Consider the following 24,708-nt stretch of genomic DNA (forward strand, 5'->3'; position numbering starts at 1 on the left):
AATATTTTAAAAACAATTTTATGTTAATGACATTAGATTTATCACACACCCCAGTGCACAAACATAGACACTGCTACAAAACAGGGATAAATAGGGCATTTATGTAATTATTTTATAATCCCTTAATTTATAGCTTTTTTTCCCCAGGTTAGATTTATTCCTCACTGCATATTAAATAGTGAGTCGGGAAGGAAGCAGCATTCCAATAAATTAACACTGATTAAAGTTGCATTATTTCCTGACTTTATTGACAGAATAATACCTATCCTATTTTCTCAATTTTTCACAATTTATATGGCTTTATTTATGCTTATTATCCATAATACAATGCTTATTAATATTCATATATGAGAGTGAATGACAGGAAAATAAAATTACCAACTACAACAATTAATTCGCAAAGTATTTAAAAGTATATTTAAACAGGGCATCTCTTGTTTCAAAGGCACTGAGATTAGTGGACATCCTCAGAGACCATCTTTCTTTTCTTTTATCACACCCAACAGCAGAGAGAATGTAAAAACACTAATAAACCTTTTAAAAGGTGTAATCTTGAGAAAGGCATTGCAATCTCTATAAAAGTTGATACTGGGCTGCCTGGGTTTGCAATTGGGTAAAAGTTCACAGTCTCATGCAGCTAGCACCACCAGGAGGCGTGTGGTACACAAACGATTGTTTGCCATTTGTGTGACAGATGTGGAAAGTTATAAAAACGGTCCAATTATGTTGGCTTTCTGAGAAGTGTGTCAAGATGTGACTTTGAACTACTAGGCAGACTACTCTAAGAAGCCAGAGTCTTTAAAACGGGATGTCTCAGGCTGAGAGGGACAGGATGAGGACAGCAGCTTTGTGATGGATCACTGACAACCCTTAAGCAACACATATACACAATATGCAGGTTGTGTATTACATGTGCATGAAACACCCAGCCAAGAAGATGAGCTTTTGAAACTCCATCGGATTCACATACAAACATAGAGGGTGTATAGAAGATCTTTGCATCTATTGGTATTGTTTGTAGATACCTGCCCTATACATGTTGCTAAATTTAACTAAAGCATCATGTTTAGATACTAATGAAGTAGTGCAGTTCATAGTCAGGAGAGATATCCATAAAAATGCATGAGAATCTGATTCAATTTTAAAGGTGATTCATTCTCAAACACTCATGAAGTCACAGCAGTTTATTGTAATTCCCTTCTTCATTCATTTCTATATTATTATTATAACTATTATTACATTACATACATTAAAGTAAGTACTTCCCAAAATAAATAAATAAATGCCTGAAACAAATTCATGTTTAACATGAAACACAGGAAATAGCCTTATCTGGGAAATGCTGATGCTATCAAATGCTTTGAAGCAGTACCAGCTGATACAATACAGAAACACGTCCCTTCCGGAAAAAGAGTGCTGTCTTGGGCTTTGCAGATCATTAATTGAGCCTTTCAACATCCGGACAGTGCAAAGCAAATTAGATGAAAGGAAAAACATTCTGCAGAGTCTGCAAAAGTAACCATGCTCTCCATATTCCCATGTCCTTTATTTATTTATTTTTTTGTAGCGGCTATGACATTTACAGTTACAATATTTTCTATGGTTGTCCTAAGTATGGCTGTGCCTAAACAATTATATATATCTTATACTTTTATGATTACTTGATTCATGTAGTTAACTGCATTCAACATTAGAAAGACTGGATGTTTTCAGTGTTTGTTTTTTGAAAACCTGCTAAACTGTAATGTATGGCATGAAGCTATTTATATCACTAAGTTATCTATATTTCTCATGTAATGCAGATAGTGTATTTTAATAACGAAAGGAAATTAAGTACTTTGGGACATAGCTCACAAATATTTGACTTTGCATTTATATTATGTCAGTTTTGATTTGGAAATTTGGTTGAGACATCTTTAAACAATCAAAAATAAATAAATAAATACATACACATGTATAATATTGTAAATGGTCCAAAACCAATAAATCTGAATGATTGAGAAATCATGAGTCATGAGTTTTAAAGTCATAGGAGTCATGGATCTTTTTCAAATCTAGATTCTGAAGATTTGTTAAGCTGTGAACGGATCTGATGTAGTCTGGACATGATACGCTTCAAGGTTTAAGCTGGCACAAGGCCCAAAACAACAAGCAGTCACAAAAAAACTGTTTCTAACAGGCACCGTTCTTTAAGTGGTACTTGAAAAAAAACAATGGAAAAAAGGAAAGAGAAGAGAATCAAAAAAAAAAAAAAAACACACTGTAAAAAACCTAAAGCTCAAATAATAATTCCAGACCAACATCCTTGACAAATGCATGTCGCAACAGCATGCAGAGCACAAATACAGAACTCCCTGTATTTGTCAATGTTGTGTTAACATCAGCTGAATACACTAACCTGCAGGCAGCATTTTATTACTCAGGTCAGCGTGCGTGACGCAATGTAACCACATTGTAGAGCATCGATTTGTAATGTAGTTTAAGCTCTTGCATAATGGAAAAATAAAATCAGTTTGCTGTTCTGTTACTTTTTTCCCAGGCACATGTGCCTTTGTTCGAAAATCTGCTTGCCCTGTTTTTCATATTATTGAGTATAATATTCCAACTTATGAAATAAAACGTTTCATTCTCACATACTAATGTTTTCATATGGATGTTTCTTTGTATTATTGGTGTGAAGAAGAAGAAGATGATGAAGACACCCCATATAATTAACACTTTCAATTGTTAATTATTTCAGCATGCAAGGGCAGATATTATATTCACAATCAGAACATTTGTATTTGTTGTAAATGAAGGATGTGCGAGCTATGCGTTTCCTCAGTCAGTGTTACACAGGTGTTGTCTATCATGTGTTGTCTTTTCTACAAGGCTGGATCTGACCCTGCCCTGTATGGACACAAATGCCACAACATTTTAAGTGACTTCCAGAATGCATTCACAAGGATAGATTGGATGTCAGGGTTACCAAGAATCTATACATGTATTATTATTTATTTATTAGCATGCCCTTACACTCACCTGACCCATGCTGTTGCACGTAGATGTAAACAGGCCTGGAGACCCATTTGGGAAGAAGTCAGCCCATGCATCAGGCTGGTTATGGCTTGATGGGACATGAATGGAACCGAGGCGTGGATAATGCTGGCCTGAAAGGTTCACCAGCAAACATTATGTTCCTTCGGAGACTCAGGACCCCCCACAGAGTTGTTTATGGTCAGTGACTTGGAGATGATAATAACAAGAAGCCATTACTGGAGTATGTATTCTAATTGAAAGACTGAGTACAAGACCAGGATGCATTCACTTGCACATCAGAGAATAGGACATTTCAGCAATGTGACAATACAGCTGTTTCATTACATTTGTATTATTATATAATGCATAACAGAAGATCAGAATGGTCTACAGGTACAATCTAAACAGAAGTGTCTTAAACAGAGGCTGAAAGGTGGTTAGACCCGGTGCAGTCCTAACGGTCATGGGCAGCTCCTTCTATCCCTATCGGACAAGACTAGAGGGCAAGTCATAGGTTAAGTAGGGGCAGGCGCTGGATTGGCACCAGCATCTGTGTCAGGCTGCACAGTTGTGGAAAAAAGCTTTCAGAAGCACTTCACTCAGTTGAGATGAAGAGGAAAGATCAAACCTTCTGGGTACCTGCCACACTGTGCACAGATCTGGATACTTTTTTCCTTGACCTGCCTGTTTCAGCCTCCAGGTACCCTCTCTTGGAATGTGTGCCAAATACTGCTCCAGATGAACGATATTTGCAGTGCACACTGGGAAGAGAAGGACAACATTGTAGCTAAGTTCCAGGTCTGACATTAAATGCATCAAGGAGTTTTACACTGGGGTCAGTTTCTTTTCATTGTCCTGAGCACTAGATGCAGTAGGATTGGATAAAACAGCCAGGCATCTGAGAGTGCCATTAAAAGGGCACGGTATTATATATTAGTACAAATATCAAATCAGTGTTCAACGCATTAAGAGAACACGATCACCTTGATCAGAGTAAGAAGGTATAGGTAAATATATAAAATAATACAAAATATATACATCAGTTAGGATTTTTTTTTTTTGAAAACATGTTACAATAGTTTACACATATTTATGACATATCTGGTTATGGCGCATGTAAGTTGTTTATCTTTATCACCCAGTCTTGTTGATATTGCACGCCAGGGGGGGAAGAGTATGTATTGCAAAGCTTGCAGCTGGCTGCCTAGGTTCCTGCGACTCCACATCTGGTTGAGTTTGAGCGCATGCGCGTCTGAAAGAGGGTACAAGCCCAACACAATTCATTGGAGGCTGGGGGTTACGGTTCTTCCCGGACACATTTTCGGGATAAAACTTAACGGTTCACCAGTAGACAGACAGAAGCGAGCTTTATCGTCAGCGCAGCGGTGTGCAATCGACAGTCATGGGGACGCACGGCTGACGTCAGCGCAGTGATTTCCTGTGCGGAGGATCACTTTGTTGCTGTTTGAAGCAACTTTGACATGTTGCTCCCATCCGCCAAACGTGCGCGTCCCTCTCCGCACTCGGCGCTGGTGTGTGGTTGACTTTTGTTATCGCGGTAAAGGAGGATTTTGTTGGATATCTTGTTTGGCTTTGCAGGTCTCGTCTGCAAAACTGTTGCGACTGTCGATTACAGTCATGAAGGACAGACGGGGAGAGGACGCGACACCCCGCAGCGGCGGTACCCCGGCCGCGGTCTTGTTTCTGGCTCTGTTCGTGGGATCCTCCTGCGGAGCCGAGGACGCGTCCTGCCACGGAGCCTTCGACCTCTACTTTGTACTGGACCGGTAAGTAAGTATGTAGTCTGATTCGAGTTAACTGTTTCCACATCCATGAGGACATGCATTATTATTATTATTATTATTATTATTATTATTATTATTATTATTGGTAGTAGTTACCTATTCCTTGGTTTGGCTTTGGCAGCGAAGCAGTCAAGCCCTGGAGGGGAGGTGGGCAGAGACGTCCAGATGCCCCACAGTCCTTTAATTAGTGATTCACTTCATCATGGCTGAAATGGGCGGCAGTCAAAGTTAATGCAGAGTTCATTTCAAGTGTTGCATGGGAACTGTATCCGTCAACACCGTTTGTTTGTTCGGAGGAAACTCCTCACTTCCAACATAACTTTTTCCCTCTATTTTTTAAAAGTGACAGTTTCGTCTTTTTTATCAGATCAAGGACACACTTATTAATTAATGCTACTCTACCCCCCCCCCCCCATGCACAAACCCTTTGCATTAGCTACAAATCAGATTATGATTATAATAGCATGAATGCATTTATAAATAAATACATGCGCCTTTGTAACTATGACAGTGAATATAATGTTACACTGTAGGGTTTGTGGCAAACCAAGTTTTAACATTTATAGTGAATTTGTCGCAGGGCGAGATGCCAAGGGTTATTACGAGTTGAAAGTCCCCATTGCATGGGTTTATGTTCAGTCTCTTCCACCCAGTCCATAATTGTTCAATTACGGTATGGTGGTTCAGCTACTTTATGAAGTTCGTTTTGTGCCATGAACATGCTTGACATGTTATTATACAGTCCTTATGCCTGAACTTACTGGGTTATTTATAGACTTGATATTAAGGAAATCTGTAAACATTGTACATGAAGACTGGAATTTTAGGAAACATTAATAAGACTGTTAATAGCCAGGCCAAGATCCAGTTACATTAGTGAGTAGAGCTCACTTACCCACCTATGTAGAGTATAGTCAAGTATGCCAATTAGGCCTTGAGGATTGATATTGTTGGTAAATGGCAAATCAGGGAAAGCTAAATGAATATTGGACTAGACAATGTGCCTTGACATCATCTCCTGTGTCTGCAACCTGTTGTTGCACGGTCTTTGTTCTCCTTAAACGTATACATGTTGAAATTTTGTTCTAATAGTGCTTTTATTGTGCATGCATGAAGTAATATTTGGGAATTTAAGTTCTCATCACTAGAAGGATGTTTTAGCAACACATTATTGTATGAAAAGCAGAAGTTACTGCATTCATCTTGGCTTACTTGCTTTGTTCAGTTATACACATCACATCATAGTCCTGTAAAGTGACATTAGATCAGAAGATTTAGATTTTTTGCTGTACTTTTATAGGTTTAATGTATCTAACTGCAGTGACTGCTAATTGACATCTAAAGGGAGAACATCATTCAGCTGTAGATGCTGGAGGGAAACAAAAAGTTGAAAAAAAGTGTGGTGATGTAATTCTCTCAAATGAAATGAATACATGTCTTTCATCCATTTCACAGAGCTTGTGAGCTTGTGGAACCCACATTAAAACACATTTGGTTCTAAGGGAAAATGGATCAATCAATCAATGTGTGATTCCTGTCATGCAGTACAGGTCAAAAGTTTGGAAGAAAAGAGACAGAGTGACTGAGGTTGATCTCAGTATTACTTTTGTTCTACACTCGGCTGTCTGGATTACTAATAAGTGCTGAGACAAACACTAAATTTCCCCTTACCATCAAGGTATTCGTTCAGATGTTCTTCATTTGCAAGACTGTTGACCCCAGCCCTTCTTAATTAAATTTTTACTTCTTAAAATGTACCCAAAAGTAAAAACTGCTGCACGTGCACAGCTGTTGAATACCTATTTGTGAATGCATTTTTGTCTCTTTCTGAACACGGATTTGTTTAATCAGAAATACATTCAAAAGCGGAGGTTCAAAATTTAGCTGGCCGTATTTGATTCAGTTGTTTTCACACACACCTGATGTAGGCCTACTTCAACACGTCAAAGTAAGTCTATTAAGTGTTAGCCACTGAAGGACCACTAGAGTGTAAAAACAAGTTTTCTCGTGATTGTTCTGCTGTTGATTTTTCTAAAATTGACACTAGAAAAGTCCTATTCTCTTGTATGAAGGGACCTACCTGGTTCTACAGTTAGACAAGGAGAATTAGGGTTATTTTTCTATCTGTAATATTAGGCCTATTTGTTTCTCTTTTCGGCTGTGTTGAAACAATTTGAGAATTCTGGAGTAAATGTGATCTGTTGTACGTCGTGTTTATAATGTTATTGTTATTTCCATGTTTTTTTAATTTTGGATTTGAAAGGAATGTGATAGAGTGCAGGACCAAACATGCTGTGAACCCCAATGTGGTACCGGTCAAACTGTGCTAGCGGACTGGTGTTTGGTAACCGCTGCTTTAAATGACACGTCAGAGCTTGGCAAAGTTATAATTGTTTATACAACTCACCTAATAGTTCTTTAAGTTATGTGACTCTGTTTGTATTGTTGTTTCAGCTCTGGCAGCGTGGCAGAAAACTGGCCTGAAATTTATGGCTTCGTTAAGCAGCTCACGGACAGATTTGTGAGGTGAGTACTGACTCCAATAGAAATAAAATGAAACAACAGCAAATAAACAACAAAAAACAAGGAAAAATCAAGAATATTTTTAAATGAAAGTAATGTTATGTAATGTTGACTGAATTTGTGTACAGTACAGACAACTACGACCTAGCCAAAATAAACTAATTTGCAGAAGAAAATAGCAAACGGAGCAGGTGGCAGTGGGTGGCATAGTGGATTAGTCTGCTGTTCTGTCATGGTGGCCATTTGTGCTGGGGGTTCCGATAGAAGACATACACACTATAAAAAAATAATAAAAAACATGTAAAGAAAAACAAAAAATAGGATACAGATAAGAAAATCAGTCTGCTGTGTATCTTGAGTTCACTGACTTTTAAGTTTTATGGTGCCACAGTTCCAGCTAAAGAAACAGGCAGATATTTGTTTTTCATTATTTTAAGTTCTACAAACTTTCAGACTGAATTAATTTTCTTTTCTCAATTGCCATCATCCACATTGAAAGGCTTTTTAATTGACATCTTAGAAAAAACGAAAATATCAGAAATAATCAAGCAAACCTTGGTATGATCTCTCAAAAATGAAGTCATTACCAAGGTAGCTAAATTACAATATGGGCTTTGTTTATTATTGTCTAAGAGAGCTGTGATTATTTTCACTGTACTGTCACATTGAGGGTGAAGAATAATCCTGTAGCTGTTTTCACTGGTGATTGTCTTTAACAACAAAGTTGATATCTACCAAACTCAAAAGCAGAAATCAGAAGTTATGATAGAACTGTGGAGGAGGAAATAAAATGAGCCATGTGTCTCGTGGGTGAAAATTAGCACCACATCTCCTTATGTTTACCATCTTTAAGGTCAGTCCAGCAAAGGCAATTAGTAACATATTCAGTCTGCACAATTTCTAAATTTCTTTTGTAGCACAAAGGAGACTGTATGTGACACTCTTTGGGAGTTTGAATGGGTTACCACAGGTTGTCATTACGTAATTCAAATCCTGTTCAATTTACACCATCACTGCCAAGAAGAGCTATTTCTTTTAAGCATAACCAACTCAAGAATGTGGTATTCTTACATACAATGCATATTTTGAAGATATTTTCTATCAGTGGTCTCAACCAGCTGGACAATCGGAAAGATAAAAGGAGTTGGGATTGATGTATTTAATTACAGTTTGCCATCATAGAGACTGTATGAAGCTTCAGCTCCTTGTCAATACAAGCACGTGCATCAAAAACAGGATGCATTGAAGAGATTCAATTGACAGGAAATTTAGGTTAGGTGATTCACTATCCAAATTATGACCCGTTGATTTCGAAAGCATTGGTTCCTGCCAATGTGATGCACCTCTTCTGTAAGGAAGTAGCATGTGTTTCAACACCTCACAGCTGAGTGTGATATGAAATTGAGCAATTCAAGACAAACATGTAATTGCATTTATAAATTCTGTACACGTTTGAAATATCTTCACAGAATACATATAAACAGGGAGTCATTAACCTAATAGTATCCCATTTCTGCTAATGTTTACTTTCCTGATCTTAACGAAAGGCTGGTTCTTATACAGTAAGCCCATTTCCTTATATATGAATTATACTACTGTTATTTTTTAACCTGTTAGCTATGTGGATATTGTGTACAATCATCCACCTCAGTACTGTCTGTTTTAAAGATGCACATACAGACAATCAAGATGTGTTTCTGTATAAGAGGTGGGCTCTTGAATCTGATGGATTGTTTCCTTTGCCTTAATCAAATCTCACAACAGAAATAGCTCCTTAATGTTTCTGTTTTGAATGGATGCAGTTTGTGCCACACATGAAGAGCATTTGGGGTTTCTCCCTGTTCTCTTGGAGGATGAAAATGATAAGGGAGTTGGCATGCATTCACAATTGTCAACAAACTGCTCATGGTTGACCTGAGGGAGTGCACAAGTTTTTAACAATGATTTATATCAGGAGTTTTGTGATTAAATACAAGGGTGGACTGATTATATGACAGTGGGAAATGAAATATGGTTGTATTGGTCTTTTTTATGTATTTATTTGTTTCTTTCTTTTTTTCCAGCCCAAGGATGAGATTATCTTTCATAGTTTTCTCATCAAGTGCTGAAGTCCTATTGCCTCTCACTGGGGACAGGTATGTGTTATTGTTATTTAAAGTTTGGTGTTTCTGAGGTATCTTTGTATTTAAATAATTAGTAAAACTGAAAGAAACACAATGGAGCAAACGCCTGCTGTTTGTTTTCACAGACAACTGCTTTTCCTATAATGAAATGGATTTGGGCTCAAAGTAATTCATGTAGTTCTTCTAGTTATATGTAATTGTAAGATCAGAGTGGTGTGTAACTTGGATTTAAGATAGAACAGCAACAAAAATAAACATGGGATAGTTTATAATTGCTGCAAGGCCTCAAATCCTGACCTTTAATATATCAAAGATTTCTCCCATATGTTTGTTTAGAGATTCATTTAAAATTGTCTCCTGTTATATTCTAAGCCTTCTAATAAGTCTTGTTCTGACATTTGTTTGTAGAAATGAAATTGAAAAAGGCCTGCAAAGATTAAGTGCAGTGAAGCCTGCAGGTGAAACATTTATGCATGATGGAATAACGAAGGTAGGCTCTAATCATTTCCAGACTGTACAGAGAGAGAAACAAGATATGATGACAAATAAAAACAAACCCTGTATTTTCATCAGCGATTGGCCTCCCAAACCATGAGACATTTTATAAAAAAATACATAGTCTAACAATACTCAAATATTTTTTTTCTGCACACTGTTGTACTGCTTTAGATACCTTCACATTTCGTATTTGGGAAATGGTGATACAACAGATGTGTTACAGCTGCTTTGTACTGCATTTCAGCCTCAGAAGAAGTGCTTTATCAAGTTATAAAGTGTAGCTGTTTTAGAGTGTTTGATGAATCATGGTTTTATTTTATTTGTAACATATGTGTGTAAATTGCTACAATGTCCCAACGTGCTTACGAAAAGAAATGACCAGAAAACAGAGAAGGATAACTGCCTTTTACGGCTAGTTCTCATGCAGTACAGTGGACCAAAATTGTACAGACTTTGTAATATTTATCACTATCCTCTTAGTACCCAATGTGTTAGAGATTCGTGGAATCTGTCATCTTTGTCCATATGACCAACACCACACTAACATGATTATAATACATTGGATACTAACTGGATCTTTGCCTTGCTAAATTCAATAGCAGCTCATATCAATTATGTTTCCCTTTCTGTAATGTCTTTCTTTTGTTCTCTTTAAGCATAACACAGATTTGGTATGAATTAACTAGCCCTTCTTATAGTTTTCTGGTATACCGCTGTCCTTCCAATGTGTAAAGTTTATGTAAAATCTTCTGTTTCTGCAATGGGTTCTTTATTAGGCATTAGACCAAATACAAGCTCAAGGTTCGAGAACATCCAGCATTATTATTGCTTTGACGGATGGAAAGCTGGAGGGATTTCTGCTCACACTTGCACAAGATGAAGTAAGATGCTACATATTTTCTATTTCACATACACATGTACATTTAAAAATGTATTTTCAATGTATTTATTTTGTGATCTTAAATTTGTCTATTTAATCCAGGCTGAAAAGGCGAGGTCCGTCGGTGCACGAGTTTACTGTGTTGGTGTTAAAGATTTTGAAGAGTCAGAGGTAAGAAGCAAAGACATTTTATGATAAATCCCTTATGAGATGTTTCGTAAGCTGCAGGTTTCTAGTAAAAATGGTTAACTTCTTTTAGTACTCCATAATCTGTCATAAACATACATTGTACATGTATACCTCTCAACCTTGTTTCATAATCATACAAATGTCTCATCTACAGTTGTTTTCTAAAATAGGTAAAATAGACATTTTATAATTGCTGTGAAATCAATCTACAAATCAACTCCAATGATGGAGTGCATTGGTCTTACATATAACAGCAGTGCCCCTCACTTGGGATTGACCCCATGATCCTCTACTCAGGAGTCTAGAGCCCTGACTCCACTCTGCTGTCTTACTGGAGCTCTCCACCATAAGTGGAGGTAATTTATAACATTGTTTTAAAAGCAGATTCAGTAGATTGTAGTCTGGGGCTAATGTGGTATTTTATTTTAAGATGAATGGGATGTTACTTCCAAAATGTACTTTTCTCTTCTGCATACTGTCTCAACGATTTGTCCTCAGAACAGACATTACACTTGAGCTGCATAGTAGATGTGTTAAAGAAGAAAATAAACGTTCTTATGAGTAATACCAAGGATACAGCCCAATAAGGGAATCAAGGGAGCTTGTAAAATGCAAACTTAAAAGTTTAAACTTAACAGTGACAAAACACACACTTTCTCGCAAAATTACAATATTATTGTACTCCTACTATAAATTCCGTCGGAATAAAAAAAATAGTCTCAAACATAAATGCTGCCAAAGTGCACGTCATCAAGATTACCACGTCATCATATACAACATATTATTGAAGATATTGAAGGCAGCATTTTAAATATGTTTTTAATTTTATTCTCACTCCTCCCAAAACATCACTGATCTATTAATTTAGAGTAATTTAAAACAAGTGTAACTTCATAGTGCTGAGTAAATGCTGGTTGCCTCTGTAAGTGATATACTTGATGTCCAAGCAAAGATTAATTAATTTATTTGAATCACTTTTGATAGGTAAAAAAGTAACACAAGGACACACTCCTCAGATGGAGGTCTAAGTGTAAGAATAAGTACTGCTTTTTAAAAAAAAAAAAAATGATGTTTTGAGTTGTAAAACCACATCCTTCCTTCTAAAACATCATATTGCCTATTTCTCTTGGAAACGAATCTACATATCAGAATGATAAAAAGTAATGTTTACAAAACAGTTATACATGAAAATCCATGTATTATAATGGAGTTGAAATATGAATTTGGTGAGCAATACTGAAGGTTTAATTTAAGATGTACCGACAACTTATTAGTTGTAATTATCTAAGGTACAGCAAATATACTTTGTTTCCTTGAATATGTTTTTATAACACACTTGCAAGATCATGGTTTGATACTTCTTGATGATGTCTCACTCTTTGATACTTTGATAGTAAGTAGTATCTTTCGTAGGTTTTAATATACATCACAAACCCTTTAATAGTAGAAAGAAAAGCTTATGATTTTGTTTCATAGTCAATGCAGGAATACAATGTACTTACCTAGTGGGTTGCAATGCTACATTGATTGGAATGATTAGATGTTATTGTCTAGGCATGTTGCTCTTATTTAAAAAGCATGTGATCAAAACTTGAGTAACTAAGGAAGAAATGCTTATTGATTTAATTGGTAGTTGTAGTAGATTTTCACTGCAGTAATTTTGCAGTTATAAAACACTTATAGATTCTTCCTGGGTTTAAAACATTGTTACATGGAAGATAATGTTTAATATTCTTGCTGTAGACAGATATTGTTAACAAATCATGATTATTTACACACCTAGTATATAAAATGAAAATACATATGTTTTGTTTTTGTTTTTCAACAGCTTGAATCAATTGCTGACACCAAAGATCAAGTATTCCCTGTCACAGATGGCTTCCATGCCCTCAAAGGCATAATAAACTCTGTAAGTTTTGACCTCACAATATCCAGTTATAAAATGGATTGATTACTTTTATGTTTTATGTGTACAGTCCAGTTTGGTTTCCAGTTGGAATCGGTGTGACAGATGTTTGCAATATTCGATGTTACAATGCTGTTCTGGATTTGTAACTAAAAAGACCAAAAAATTGAAATGTAAACCAATGTAAACCAATTTATGGGTCAAATGTCAAAAAACATCAATTATATGTAATATCTATTGCATAATAGTGTATGTGCGGAAATTCATAACTGTGGGTTATGGAAATTAAACTGTATGAATTCTTTTGTATTGTTTTCCCCACTTTGTACTGCAGCTGTTTTACTTTAAGGCCTGTCTTTGAGAGTTTTGTGTGACCCTAAAATGTAGCACAGATGAGATAAACATTTACCTGTTAGGAAATTGACATTATACTATAAAGTTTTGCTGTTCATACTAATTATTTTAAAAAGCATTTTTAACTAAACAAAGACCAAATAGATTCAAAAGTAATACAGATACTTTTTGGTAAAATCAAGTCCCTTCTTCTGCTGGCCAGTGCTATATTGGGTGCATTGATACAACAACAAAATTAGAAGTAAACATTGTGTATTTAGAAGTATATGCATGTATTTTTGATAATTTGCTGTTGATGCATACAGTATTGATAGTCATACTTTTTTTTTTTTTTTTACATCATTTTCGTTTAGTTGTATAAAAACATACCAGTATTTTTTTGTAAAACCAACTATAAACAGCACATGAACAGAACATTGCAGTGAATGCGAGTCTAATCAGTGGAGCACAGATCTAGTCTTATTCTAGACTATAGAAGAAAACATGTTTTGCAAATATTATTTTTGTCCTTCATTTCACAGGTTGCTACCATATGATTATTGGCAAAACCTTCTTAGCAACCAAGAATGTGTTACTTCATTTTAGTGACTTCTGCAAGAGAATAACATTGTAACACCGTTTCATTTCATTTCAGTTAGCACAATTTGCAATTCAAATTTGGACCAAAAAAGAGAGAGCCTTACATCACTTGAACAGTAAAGAGATCTTACTATTTTTAATGGATGGATCTCAGTAAAGTGATTTAGTTTATTCCACTGACAAAGGCTCAGCTATAAATAAATGAGGACTATACAAGCAGGTAGATAGATGGAAACAATACCTTTTAAAGAACTCAACTGTGCCTTAGTACTCCATGTTTAAGGTTTCATTGACAGCATGCCACTAAATATACTTGAGTCATGTTCCCAGACTTGTTTTCCTTCTATGGAGTGGGGGAGAGCGAGCGAGCAAGAGAGAGAGAGATATGGTAGTGTTTTGGAATTTCTGTGTCTTGATAATGTTAATGATTCCCAACACTTACAGTATGTAGACAGAGATTTGCTTTTATAAACATGGGAGTGCTTGGTTGCACTACCTACCGTATCATTTTTTGTTTGTTCTCGTAATGTGTCCTTCAACAGATCTGGTTTCGGTACAATTCAGAAATGTTTAACATGAAACGCCACGGAAACCAAAAAACATCAAATGCTTACAGGACTTGCACATAATCTGTTTAATTTCTCATTTTGAAGTATTTATTTGGTCATGAATTCTTCAGAAATGTTCCCATCTAGTATAAAAGCAGTGATAAGTTTTTCAGAAGGATATGATTCATATTCTTGTGTAACCAGCTAAACAATGATACTTCTCTGAGAATTATTCACAGTGTTTCAGGCCTCTTTGACAAAGTACATTTGCTGGCAGACAGTGGCAGGGATTTTTAAGGTCTTGTACTTCACACTGCCAGAAACACTCTTTAAATAGAAATGTGCCTTTTGATGTTTCAGTGCTGTAAAAGCACCAAGTTTGTGCAGTACGTGACTCTTAACTTTACCCGTGCATTTCATTGCTTGGGTAGAATAGTGATAAAGAGTTTAGAGTGTGCAGCAAAGAAAGAGGGTTAGAATCTCATATGGAACACGGCACATGGTTCAATGTGGTATGCCTCCACTGCCTGTGATTAACTTACTGCTTCCTTATTCTTATGCAATGCACCGAAGGGGGAATTATGACTTGAATTTCCCCATCAGAACAGTCCAGCCTTTTGGATCCTCTTTTTGCTGATTTTTTTTTTTTTTTAAATGCTTTCTCCTTCCACTTTTCCTTTGGCCCATTTGAAATCTACCTTTTTTATTGTATTTGTTGTCTACACAAAATACACAGCTCTCTCTTGTGTCTCTGTTGGAGTCTGGTCTCCAGCATGAAGGAATTTTAGTGCCACCTCGGCATGTGCATAATAGTAATTGTAATAGTAACTGCTTTATTCTGATATGCTGATTTTGAGTAGACAGATGTACACTAAATTAAGAGTATACATACATTCTCTCTACATTGGGAGATATGTGTATGTGTTAATATAGTATAATTAGTTAACTGTATACATTAGGTTGTAAGTGTACTCAGGTGGTAATGTGGTTACAGAGATCCTGTTTGGGTTTTTGAGTAATACCTGGTGATCAGATAAATAATTATTTAACTTCAGATTTATGGCAAGATTTGTGATATTTTTTTTACTTTTAAAGCTTCATTGTTTTCAGTCTATACAGATCACAGTGCTGAAAAGGACAATTGGCTGCATAATGAATACTGAAGGCTCTTGTTGACAACTCATAACAAAGACACTTAATGACATGTGTAGATCCCCATCTTGTGACAGCTTGAAAAGCCTGTTATTCAGTTAACTTTAATTGGTGATTAAAGCAAGCAAGTGACCAGAATGTTTGAGCATATGTTGCTTTTTTCACCTCCTCCATGTATACCCTTGTTAAGACAGAGAGCAATGTTTGAACCCCTATAGTCTGCTTTTGCAAGAAGATGGGCTAGCAAGGCAGACAGACAAATCATTATGTCTTAGAACTGGCACGCGTCCATAAGTGGCCACAGCAAAATGTCATTACTTATTTAGATAACACATGTTTTAAATGGGAAAAAAAACCATAAAAGTACAGATAATAAGTTAACTAAGAAAGCAACAGCTACATTTAAATAAATGCCAAATATAAGGAATTACAAAGGATGGCTTAACAGCTCATCATAGTTGTCCTATGTAGTCACATTACACATTCAGTAAGTTGAAACATACATTGTACATAAGGTTAATTAAAATAAGATGATGACCTAATGACCTCTTCAAATGTTTTTGAGTGTTTTTAAAATATATATATATTTTGTAGATTTTTTAGTTTTTTGTGGCCTTTTATTTCTTTGCCATTTGTCATAACTTGAGATTGTTGCTTTTCATTAAAAGTCTGGCTACATAGACACTACAATTAGATACGGTTTATTCCTACTCCCCAAGGGAAGGAACACATGGAACGTAGCTGTCAAGTGTAAAGAAAACTGACTGGCATTAAAAAAAGAACAACTTGGCAGGCGATCACACAGGGAATACAGGCTAGTGGTCACTTTAAAGACCAATATAAACTGTGATTTGAATTCTCAGCGATCAGCTGATCATTTGGGAAACCAAGGGGCCGAGCCCTGCATGTCTATATGAACATTGCCAAAGCCTTAGCTTCCTACATTAGGCACTGGCCAATTATGTCTGTGATACTTTCCATTTGCTAAACTTCTCTTCACATTTTTCTGCCAGGAATATTTTGTGCATAAGAATGTTTTTGCTGTATATTTTTTGTTTGTTTTCTTTTGTTAAAAAAAAAGTAATAATTGGGGCATGCTTTTTTATTTTTATTTTATAAAGGCATCAACCAAACTGTCTAGGCATTGATTGGACAATTAATCTATTTTAGGGCAAACAGTGTCAGACTTTGTTTGTTCTGGCTCAAGTGTGTAAGACAGCCATGTTGTCTGGGACCTTTTGCAAAGTAAAGTCAAGTACAAATGGATCTATGAGTCAGCCAGTGACTGATGCATTAGGCTATGGTACCATATGCCGCTGTGTTTGTGTATGGTTCATTTTGTGCTTGGCATTGTGTGGCAACACATTATGTTTAAGGTCAAAGAATCCTCTCCCTGGCAGGTACAGGACAAAATACTTTTTTTGCTACCAGATGTTCTCAGGGGACAGCAGGAAATGTGGTATTTGCTGTTGCACATTTACCACAATGACATACATCCATCACAAGGTAATTTCCTCAGTACCTTCTGGAAGTCATTCACTGCAACCTTCAATGTAAAAATGTCTGTTAAGTACAAATATTTTGTAGAACATTGAGATTGGTGAAAGGACTGTGGTCAATTTTTATATCACAGAGAAATTAGGCTAAACACCCTATATGTTGGAATTTACTATAACCAGACAAGTTCTTATGAAATTACTCTGAAATGAATAGTCATTTGAAGTCTATGTTGAATTAAAAGTTCTAAATCAATTTAAAAACATCAGTTATGCTTACATGTGAAGTAGTTGGTCAGGCATGCATTGATCAAGTGTTCGGTTCAGATTCAGAGTAGCTCAGTGATTTAGTTGAATCAATCGGGGAAAACTGGGCCAGTCTTGGGAAAGTGACAGGGCAATAAAAAATAGCTCACAGCACAATACACACCTTCACAAGTTAGAGGGTTGTGCGTGTTTTTTTAATCTCTGCAATAGAGATGTAGCAGCTAAGGGCTTTGGAAACACTTAACACTGGTGGAGGAATTCATAATCAAATCAAAGGTTACACATATTAACATCTGAGTGTCTGAAGAATAACAGCTCAGCAGGTTTGAGAGCTTTATGACAGCCTGTGAAAAGTTGTTCCCAAATCTCTCCGTGTATGAAAAGGCCAGAAGCTGTACACTGACCTTCGAAACCTGTGTCCTCCGATCTCAGCATCTCTGAAAAATAACTAGGTTGGCACTGGCAATGTTGCTCACTGGAGTCTCAGAAAAATGCTCTTATCTGTTTTGGATCAAACCATCAGATGTAATAAGCCTGTTGTAACTGAACCATTTGTTCTGACTGACACTGGCTATTGTGGAGCAAAAGTTATTTTGTGTTTGTCAGAACAACATGTTTCCATAAATAGAGTGCAGTTGGTAGCAATGTTAATTCTCTAGAAGTTTTTTGTGAAGGGTTATTTTAGTCCTGTGTTAGGTTTACATCACTTGTTTATAATTTTTGTGATGTAATTCTCTCTGAACTCTCTTATTTGGTTTGAGCAGTACATGATTTAAGACAACACAGGGTTTCTCACTATGCTGAGTCTGGGGATCCATATAGTGCTATCTCGGGACTGCTTGACCTATTCCATTTTTACCTCTATGTGGGAGTATGAGTAGATGCTCCCTGGATGGTCTTTTATGTTTAGTATTCTTCATGTCATCCACGGAGGGCTGTAACTGAAGTACACTGTGGCGTCTTACAGGCGGATAGAAGCCTGGCAGCCCCATTGTTGGATCATCAGTAGGTGTCTTGCTAGTGTCATTGTAGCAGGCCCTGTCAAGCAAATGCATAGATAGTCAAAGAGCATCGTTCAGTGATGAAACGCAAGTGAAGAGTGACAGTGAGACAAGGCAGCGGGAGTCGGGACCCAGGCTGTGTGAGAAGAGCAGCATCAATCTGAAGAGAAGGAGCCATCGCTTTTTTGCATTTGTTGACAAATACCATAAAGCATCTCCATATTCACTGGGAATCCCCTCCTGTTCTTATCATATTTTAGAAATATATCATGAACCCCAAAACTGACACAGCCATTATTTGTATTGAATATTTTCACATATTTAAATTAATTAATAATAATCTTGTTTTTTTTTTTGTACAGATTTTAAAGCAGTCCTGCACAGAAATTTTAACCGTTGAGCCTTCAGCCATCTGTGTTAACGGTATGATGTTTATGTTAACTGAATTAATAATAATATTTTAACGAGGAATTCGGTTTGTAATGTTTAGCAAGAAAATGCTGCAAACATAGATCAAATTATATTTACCTATATCCCTTATGATTAATGAACTGTTATCACCAGCTCTACATTATATGGCCAGTTCAGAAGATCATAAAGCAAGCACCTGTTGTCAAACTCATTCCCATTGTTCAAGCAGATCTTCCACTTTTCTGTAATGTTCTTCACAATATAATGTGTTGCATTACCTAATCTTACATATTGTTGCACCACTTGACTTAAAATTGCACCATTTAACTTTATGCCTTTAATTTTGAACAGTAGCAATACAGACCACATCAGCTTTGTTTCTTGAGAAACCCTAATGCTGCTGTTGATTTCAATGCTGTTGGTGAGGATTTTTAATGTGCACTCATCAAAGGTTTTATATACAAATGCTGTTGTTAATTTGTATGTATGTAACATCTTTACATTTTACAGAGTCATTTGAAATTGTGCTGAGAGGAAATGGGTTCACCCTGGGGAGAGATATAAGTGGAGTAGTTTGCAGCTTTATTATCAATGAAAAAACATACAGTAAGTATCTTAAAATAAATCTTAAAAGGAGAAGTACAAATTTTATGACAATGTTTCACACTGTCAACAGTTTATACTGTGCTCACGTTTGGTAGAAAAATGCATAATTGAACTGCTTTGAATATTGGTAGATGGCATTAAATGGCCTGGTTGTGGTTGCTATGTCCAGTTTAATCAGTTAGCAATGGTTTTCATTTCTGATATACAAAAAGGCTGAAGATTACAAACATCATCACAACTGTACTATTAAATTGGGAGCCGTATGAAACGTTTACTCCTTCCCAAGGGTCAGGCCCTGGCCTCATAACCCATTTAAACACTCTGTTAAGGAGCATTTCCCCACATGAATCCTGCATGGTTACCTTAACAATAGACTTGCCACATTGATCTAGTAAGGCAACATGTCTGTTCCATACACACGGGACTGTGTTTATGTGTTCCAGCAATGATTCATTATTTTTACTCGGCCTTTAAAACGAAAGAGGCCAATTCGGTAAACTTGCCAAATATGCAGCCTTTCTAATTCGGAGCGACCAAAGTTAAATTTTTTCACTCTGCTTAGGCAGACATTTGCTTTCTCTTTCTCATAAAGTGCAGAGCTCAAATAAGTGACCAAAAGTCTGCATATCCGACAGAACTGAAGCACAGCAGGACAGTGACTTTGCAGTCAGATTTATTCAAAATGATCAAAATATTTATTTTCTTAAAATCTTAAAATCTAGTAATCTGCTTTTGTTTCTTTGAACCCAATAATTTCAATAAAACCATTTCTTGAAGTGTTCTACAGCATCAGCCTTTTATATGGTAGCTTATTATTTTAATAAACCTTAAAACATTAAATACTGTTTTGTTATACAATGCTTGTACATGCAAAAAAAAAGGCAAAAAATGCTTGCCATTTGTTGTGAACAAAACCACATCTGTTTTGAATTGATTTAGTCTTGTAGTCTGCCTCCATTAACACAAACTGTATATAAGGAGTTATATTTCAATGTTATTAATATATTATTCTTCAAGTACTTTTGTTTTCTGTCAATACATCAAAGTCCTTTTGAAAAATGTAGCTTTTTATATAATTAATGCCACATTTGGAAAGAGACAAATACCCTTTTAATGCTTAAACTCAGGGCCTAGACAATTTTAGATGTAAGAAAAGCTTTTGTATATGACTCAGTGGCTGAATGTTCCTCCCTTTTTAACCAGAAAAATCCCTAAAACAAAACATTGGATTAAAAAAACTAAAATAAACAAAGGCAAAGAAAATGAGCCTGATGAAACTTTGGAATAAACGCACATCTGATCTCCCATAGAACTAAACATTAAAAAGGGTCATTTGTGCTGTGAAGTCCTGTAGTGCCAGGGCATTTGCAAGTGCACATCAGGGACACCACTGCTAACAGATGTGTCCTTATCAACCCTTTGCAGAGTTGCCATGTATTTTTAAGACGCCAAAAACATGCTGCTTTGCTATGCCCGCATGGGTGTGAGCATGGCTCCAGTGCCGCTCTGTAGGAGGGTATCATATAATTGTGGACAAGCATAATCACAACTTACCAAAACTGCTTCAGAAGGAAAGTACAGGCTTACATCCTGAATCCCAACTCACAGAATATTTATGAATATGTACACCCCCACAACCCCCACAAGGAAAAACCTTCCACTGCCGAGGAAGGTGACATCCACTTGAACTTCAGCTCCCTGCATGAATTGTCATAAAATACTGTGGATTATAGTGCAAAGCTAATTTCACAGAATGTATTTATAATCTTGATAATGCGTGTCAGACCCGCATCAGAATTTAATGTCCCCTACTTTTGAAAAATGGTTAAATATTATACATCTGGAAACAAGTTTATTCTTCAATTCATTAACTAGTGCTGTATAAGGAACTCATGCAGTCCCTCATTTTCCAGATGAGAAGCCAAGTGTAGTGAAGGATAATTATCTGCTCTGTCCAGCGCCCACGCTACATGAAGTTGGACAGTAAGTATTCACTGAAAGCTTCATACTGCAATTATAAATAACTGGACACATTGGCAGGATGTTATTGAATCTCTGTGGGCTATAATTCATTGAGTTTGTATCACGTTCTGGGGCTTCTTTCATTGCTTGCAACGTGTGCAGCTTCATCCTGGAATGTTACAGTATGTGACTGAAATGACTGGGATGGAGTAAAATGGTGCATTGACAGATTAAAATCAATGAGGGAAATGTTCATAAACTTTAATTTTGTGTCTCTTCTGCTCGTTCTCAGATCAAATTCACTAAAAAAAAGTTGCAGTTGCTAAAACATGGTTTGAAATCACAAGTTACACAATTATTATAAGGTAAAGAAACTGACTTGGATGACTAAATGTGCCAAACATGGCTAAAGGTTGCTTTAGTTCCTTTATTGTAAAACTTTCTTGAGATTTGTCTTCATTTTTTTGCTGGCATACTTATTTATATGGCAGGTTGCCCTGACCTTTTATATTTCTACCAAAACAGACATTATATTGAGACTGACCCAATTAAAGGTTTTCCTCTTGGGATCAGTGTTTAGGGACTATTTTTGGTATGAAACAAATGCGTGTAGCTTTGCAAATATATATTAGGTGGTTTAACTACATCATGATTACATGCAAAATAACCTCTGTGGTAAACCATACACATACCCACTAATATATATATATGTGTGTGTGTATATATATACACACACACACATACACACACGTATTTGTATGTGGAAAGTGAATTCCCTTTTCAGCTTTCTGCTTTCGGCCTTTCCATGTGCAGATTATTAGAAATCTGAAAAGCGCTGATGCCTTTCTTCTCCATACATAGAACTGAAACTGATTTTAAAGGTCTGACAGATAAAAGACTCTACAATACTAATGCCATATGCTGTGATTTCTGTTTAGTCACTGCTGCATTAAATATTTCATTGTTTCTTATCGTCTGAAACACATGCACGCTTTAGCCAGCGCTGAAACTGAAATTTTAACTTATCTAGGTGGCTGCTGTTTGAAGTGCTTGCTTAATTAAGTTTTGGCTGCCGGTTGTGACCCATTAAGTAGTTAGCTGGTATGTGCGGAGAGTAAACACATCTGGTGCTAGTGCGTGGAGGATTTTAAAAGGATGTGCGACAGATGTGGTGAATGTGTTTCCTGCGATTCCTTTTAAATAATTCACCACACACCAGTTATCCAGTCCAGACAATTCAACATACATAACCACCTGCATAATGTCTGAGCAAAAAGTCCTTTCTCTGTCCATCTGTACTGTTCTGTGTGGCCAAGGGCTGCCACATTTCATCAGCAGTATTACAGCGCATGGAAAGTTTCTGCACGGCTGCTGTGTGTCCTGCACCTCGCGTACCTACCTAGACAAAACTAAAACCAAGAAAAACAACTGTGTGATACAAACAGACCAAAAAGGACACAGTCTCTCCATTGATGTCAATGGATTCATTGTGCAGCATCATCTGGAATGACAGCTGCCGGGGGAAGAGCATTGGCATTCCTCACATCCAGGTGATGTCCTTTTGCTTGGCTGTTTTTGCTTGCTCACTTGTTTATCTACAACTGCAGTGAGAAGAAGCAAGCCGGAACACAATAAAAGACCACAACAGTACAGACAATTGAGTACCACAGCCAAAAGATCTCATCTATTATCAATCAGGATTCATAGGGATTTCACATGCCAAGCAGCTTACCAGTGCTGCACACATGGTGTTAAACCATGTGTATATATTGCATATTTCATAAGAATAACTTATGACATGTTTGATGTAGCTTTGAATCACTAACCAGATTTAGAGTAAATTTGTTTATAATTCAATTAATGATAATGTACAGGGAAATAAATAAGCATATTTTGTAATTTTCAGTTCAGGTACAGTGAAGTAAATAATATAAAGGCATATTATTCCCATTGTATAAACTATAGAAAACATAATGAGGTTTTCACTGTCATATTTCCAGAGCCTGATCGGTTTGTTTCACAAATTTGAAATGTTTTATATACAGTGAGGGAAAAAAGTATTTGATCCTCTGCTGATTTTGTACGTTTGCCCACTGACAAATAAATGATCAGTCTATAATTTTAATGGTAGGTGTATTTTAACAGTGAGAGACAAAATAACAGCAAAACAATCCAGAAAAACGCATTTCAAAAAAGATATAAATTGATTTGCATGTTAATGAGGGAAATAAGTATTTGATCCCCTATCAATCAGCAAGATTTCTGGCTCCCAGGTGTCTTTTACACAGGTAACGAGCTGAGATTAGGAGCACTCTCTTAAAGGGAGTGCTCCTAATCTCAGCTCGTTACCTGTATAAAAGACACCTGTCCACAGAAGCAATCAATCAATCAGATTCCTAACTCTCCACCATGGCCAAGACCAAAGAGCTGTCTGAGGATGTCAGGGACAAGATTGTAGACCTACACAAGGCTGGAATGGGCTACAAGACCATCGCCAAGCAGCTTGGTGAGAAGGTGACAACAGTTGGTGCGATTATTCGCAAATGGAAGAAACACAAAATAACTGTCAGTCTCCCTTGGTCTGGGGCTCCATGCAAGATCTCACCTCGTGGAGTTTCAGTGATCATGAGAACGGTGAGGAATCAGCCCAGAACTACACGGGAGGATCTTGTTAATGATCTCAAGGCAGCTGGGACCATAGTCACCAAGAAAACAATTGGTAACACACTACGCCATGAAGGACTGAAATCCTGCAGCGCCCGCAAGGTCCCCCTGCTCAAGAAAGCACATGTACAGGCCCGTCTGAAGTTTGCCAATGAACATCTGAATGATTCAGAGGAGAACTGGGTGAAAATGTTGTGGTCAGATGAGACCAAAATCGAGCTCTTTGGCATCAACTCAACCCGCCGTGTTTGGAGGAGGAGGAATGACCCCAAGAACACCATACCCACCGTCAAACATGGAGGTGGAAACATTATGCTTTGGGGGTGTTTTTCTGCTAAGAGGACAGGACAACTGCACCGCATCAAAGGGACGATGGATGGGGCCATGTACTGTCCAATCTTGGGTGAGAACCTCCTTCCCTCAGCCATGGCATTGAAAATGGGTCGTGGATGGGTATTCCAGCATGACAATGACCCAAAACACACAGCCAAGGCAACAAAGGAGTGGCTCAAGAAGAAGCACATTAAGGTCCTGGAGTGGCCTAGCCAGTCTCCAGACCTTAATCCCATAGAAAATCTGTGGAGGGAGCTGAAGGTTCGAGTTGCCAAACGTCAGCCTCGAAACCTTAATGACTTGGAGAGGATCTGCAAAGAGGAGTGGGACAAAATCCCTCCTGAGATGTGTGCAAACCTGGTGGCCAACTACAAGAAACGTCTGACCTCTGTG

At 36.9% G+C, this 24,708-nt stretch overlaps 2 protein-coding genes across 3 annotated transcripts in view; one reads left to right on the forward strand and one right to left on the reverse strand.

The window, feature by feature from the left end:
- Positions 1-5,216, reverse strand: part of prdm8b (PR domain containing 8b) — a 34,683-nt gene extending 29,467 nt beyond the window's left edge. Inside the window, exons 1-2 of one of the 2 annotated variants that reach the window (XM_066712095.1) lie at positions 4,920-5,216; positions 3,022-3,779 (exon numbers count right to left, since the gene is read on the reverse strand). The gene's annotated coding sequence lies outside the window, so the exon portion shown is untranslated. Of the gene's footprint in view, positions 1-3,021; positions 4,277-4,919 lie in introns of those variants that run through there. The other variant, XM_066712097.1, reaches the window with a different exon arrangement.
- Positions 4,318-24,708, forward strand: part of antxr2a (ANTXR cell adhesion molecule 2a) — a 70,969-nt gene continuing 50,578 nt past the window's right edge. The window contains exons 1-10 of the mRNA XM_066712098.1: positions 4,318-4,805; positions 7,278-7,349; positions 9,410-9,481; positions 9,878-9,959; positions 10,744-10,848; positions 10,950-11,018; positions 12,865-12,945; positions 18,702-18,762; positions 19,261-19,356; positions 21,270-21,339. Of these exons, the coding sequence (XP_066568195.1) occupies positions 4,657-4,805; positions 7,278-7,349; positions 9,410-9,481; positions 9,878-9,959; positions 10,744-10,848; positions 10,950-11,018; positions 12,865-12,945; positions 18,702-18,762; positions 19,261-19,356; positions 21,270-21,339 (857 nt within the window). The 5' untranslated portion in view covers positions 4,318-4,656. The remainder of the gene's footprint in view (positions 4,806-7,277; positions 7,350-9,409; positions 9,482-9,877; positions 9,960-10,743; positions 10,849-10,949; positions 11,019-12,864; positions 12,946-18,701; positions 18,763-19,260; positions 19,357-21,269; positions 21,340-24,708) is intronic.

Source organism: Amia ocellicauda, chromosome 8 (assembly GCF_036373705.1).
Source record: "Amia ocellicauda isolate fAmiCal2 chromosome 8, fAmiCal2.hap1, whole genome shotgun sequence".
NCBI lineage: Eukaryota > Metazoa > Chordata > Actinopteri > Amiiformes > Amiidae > Amia > Amia ocellicauda.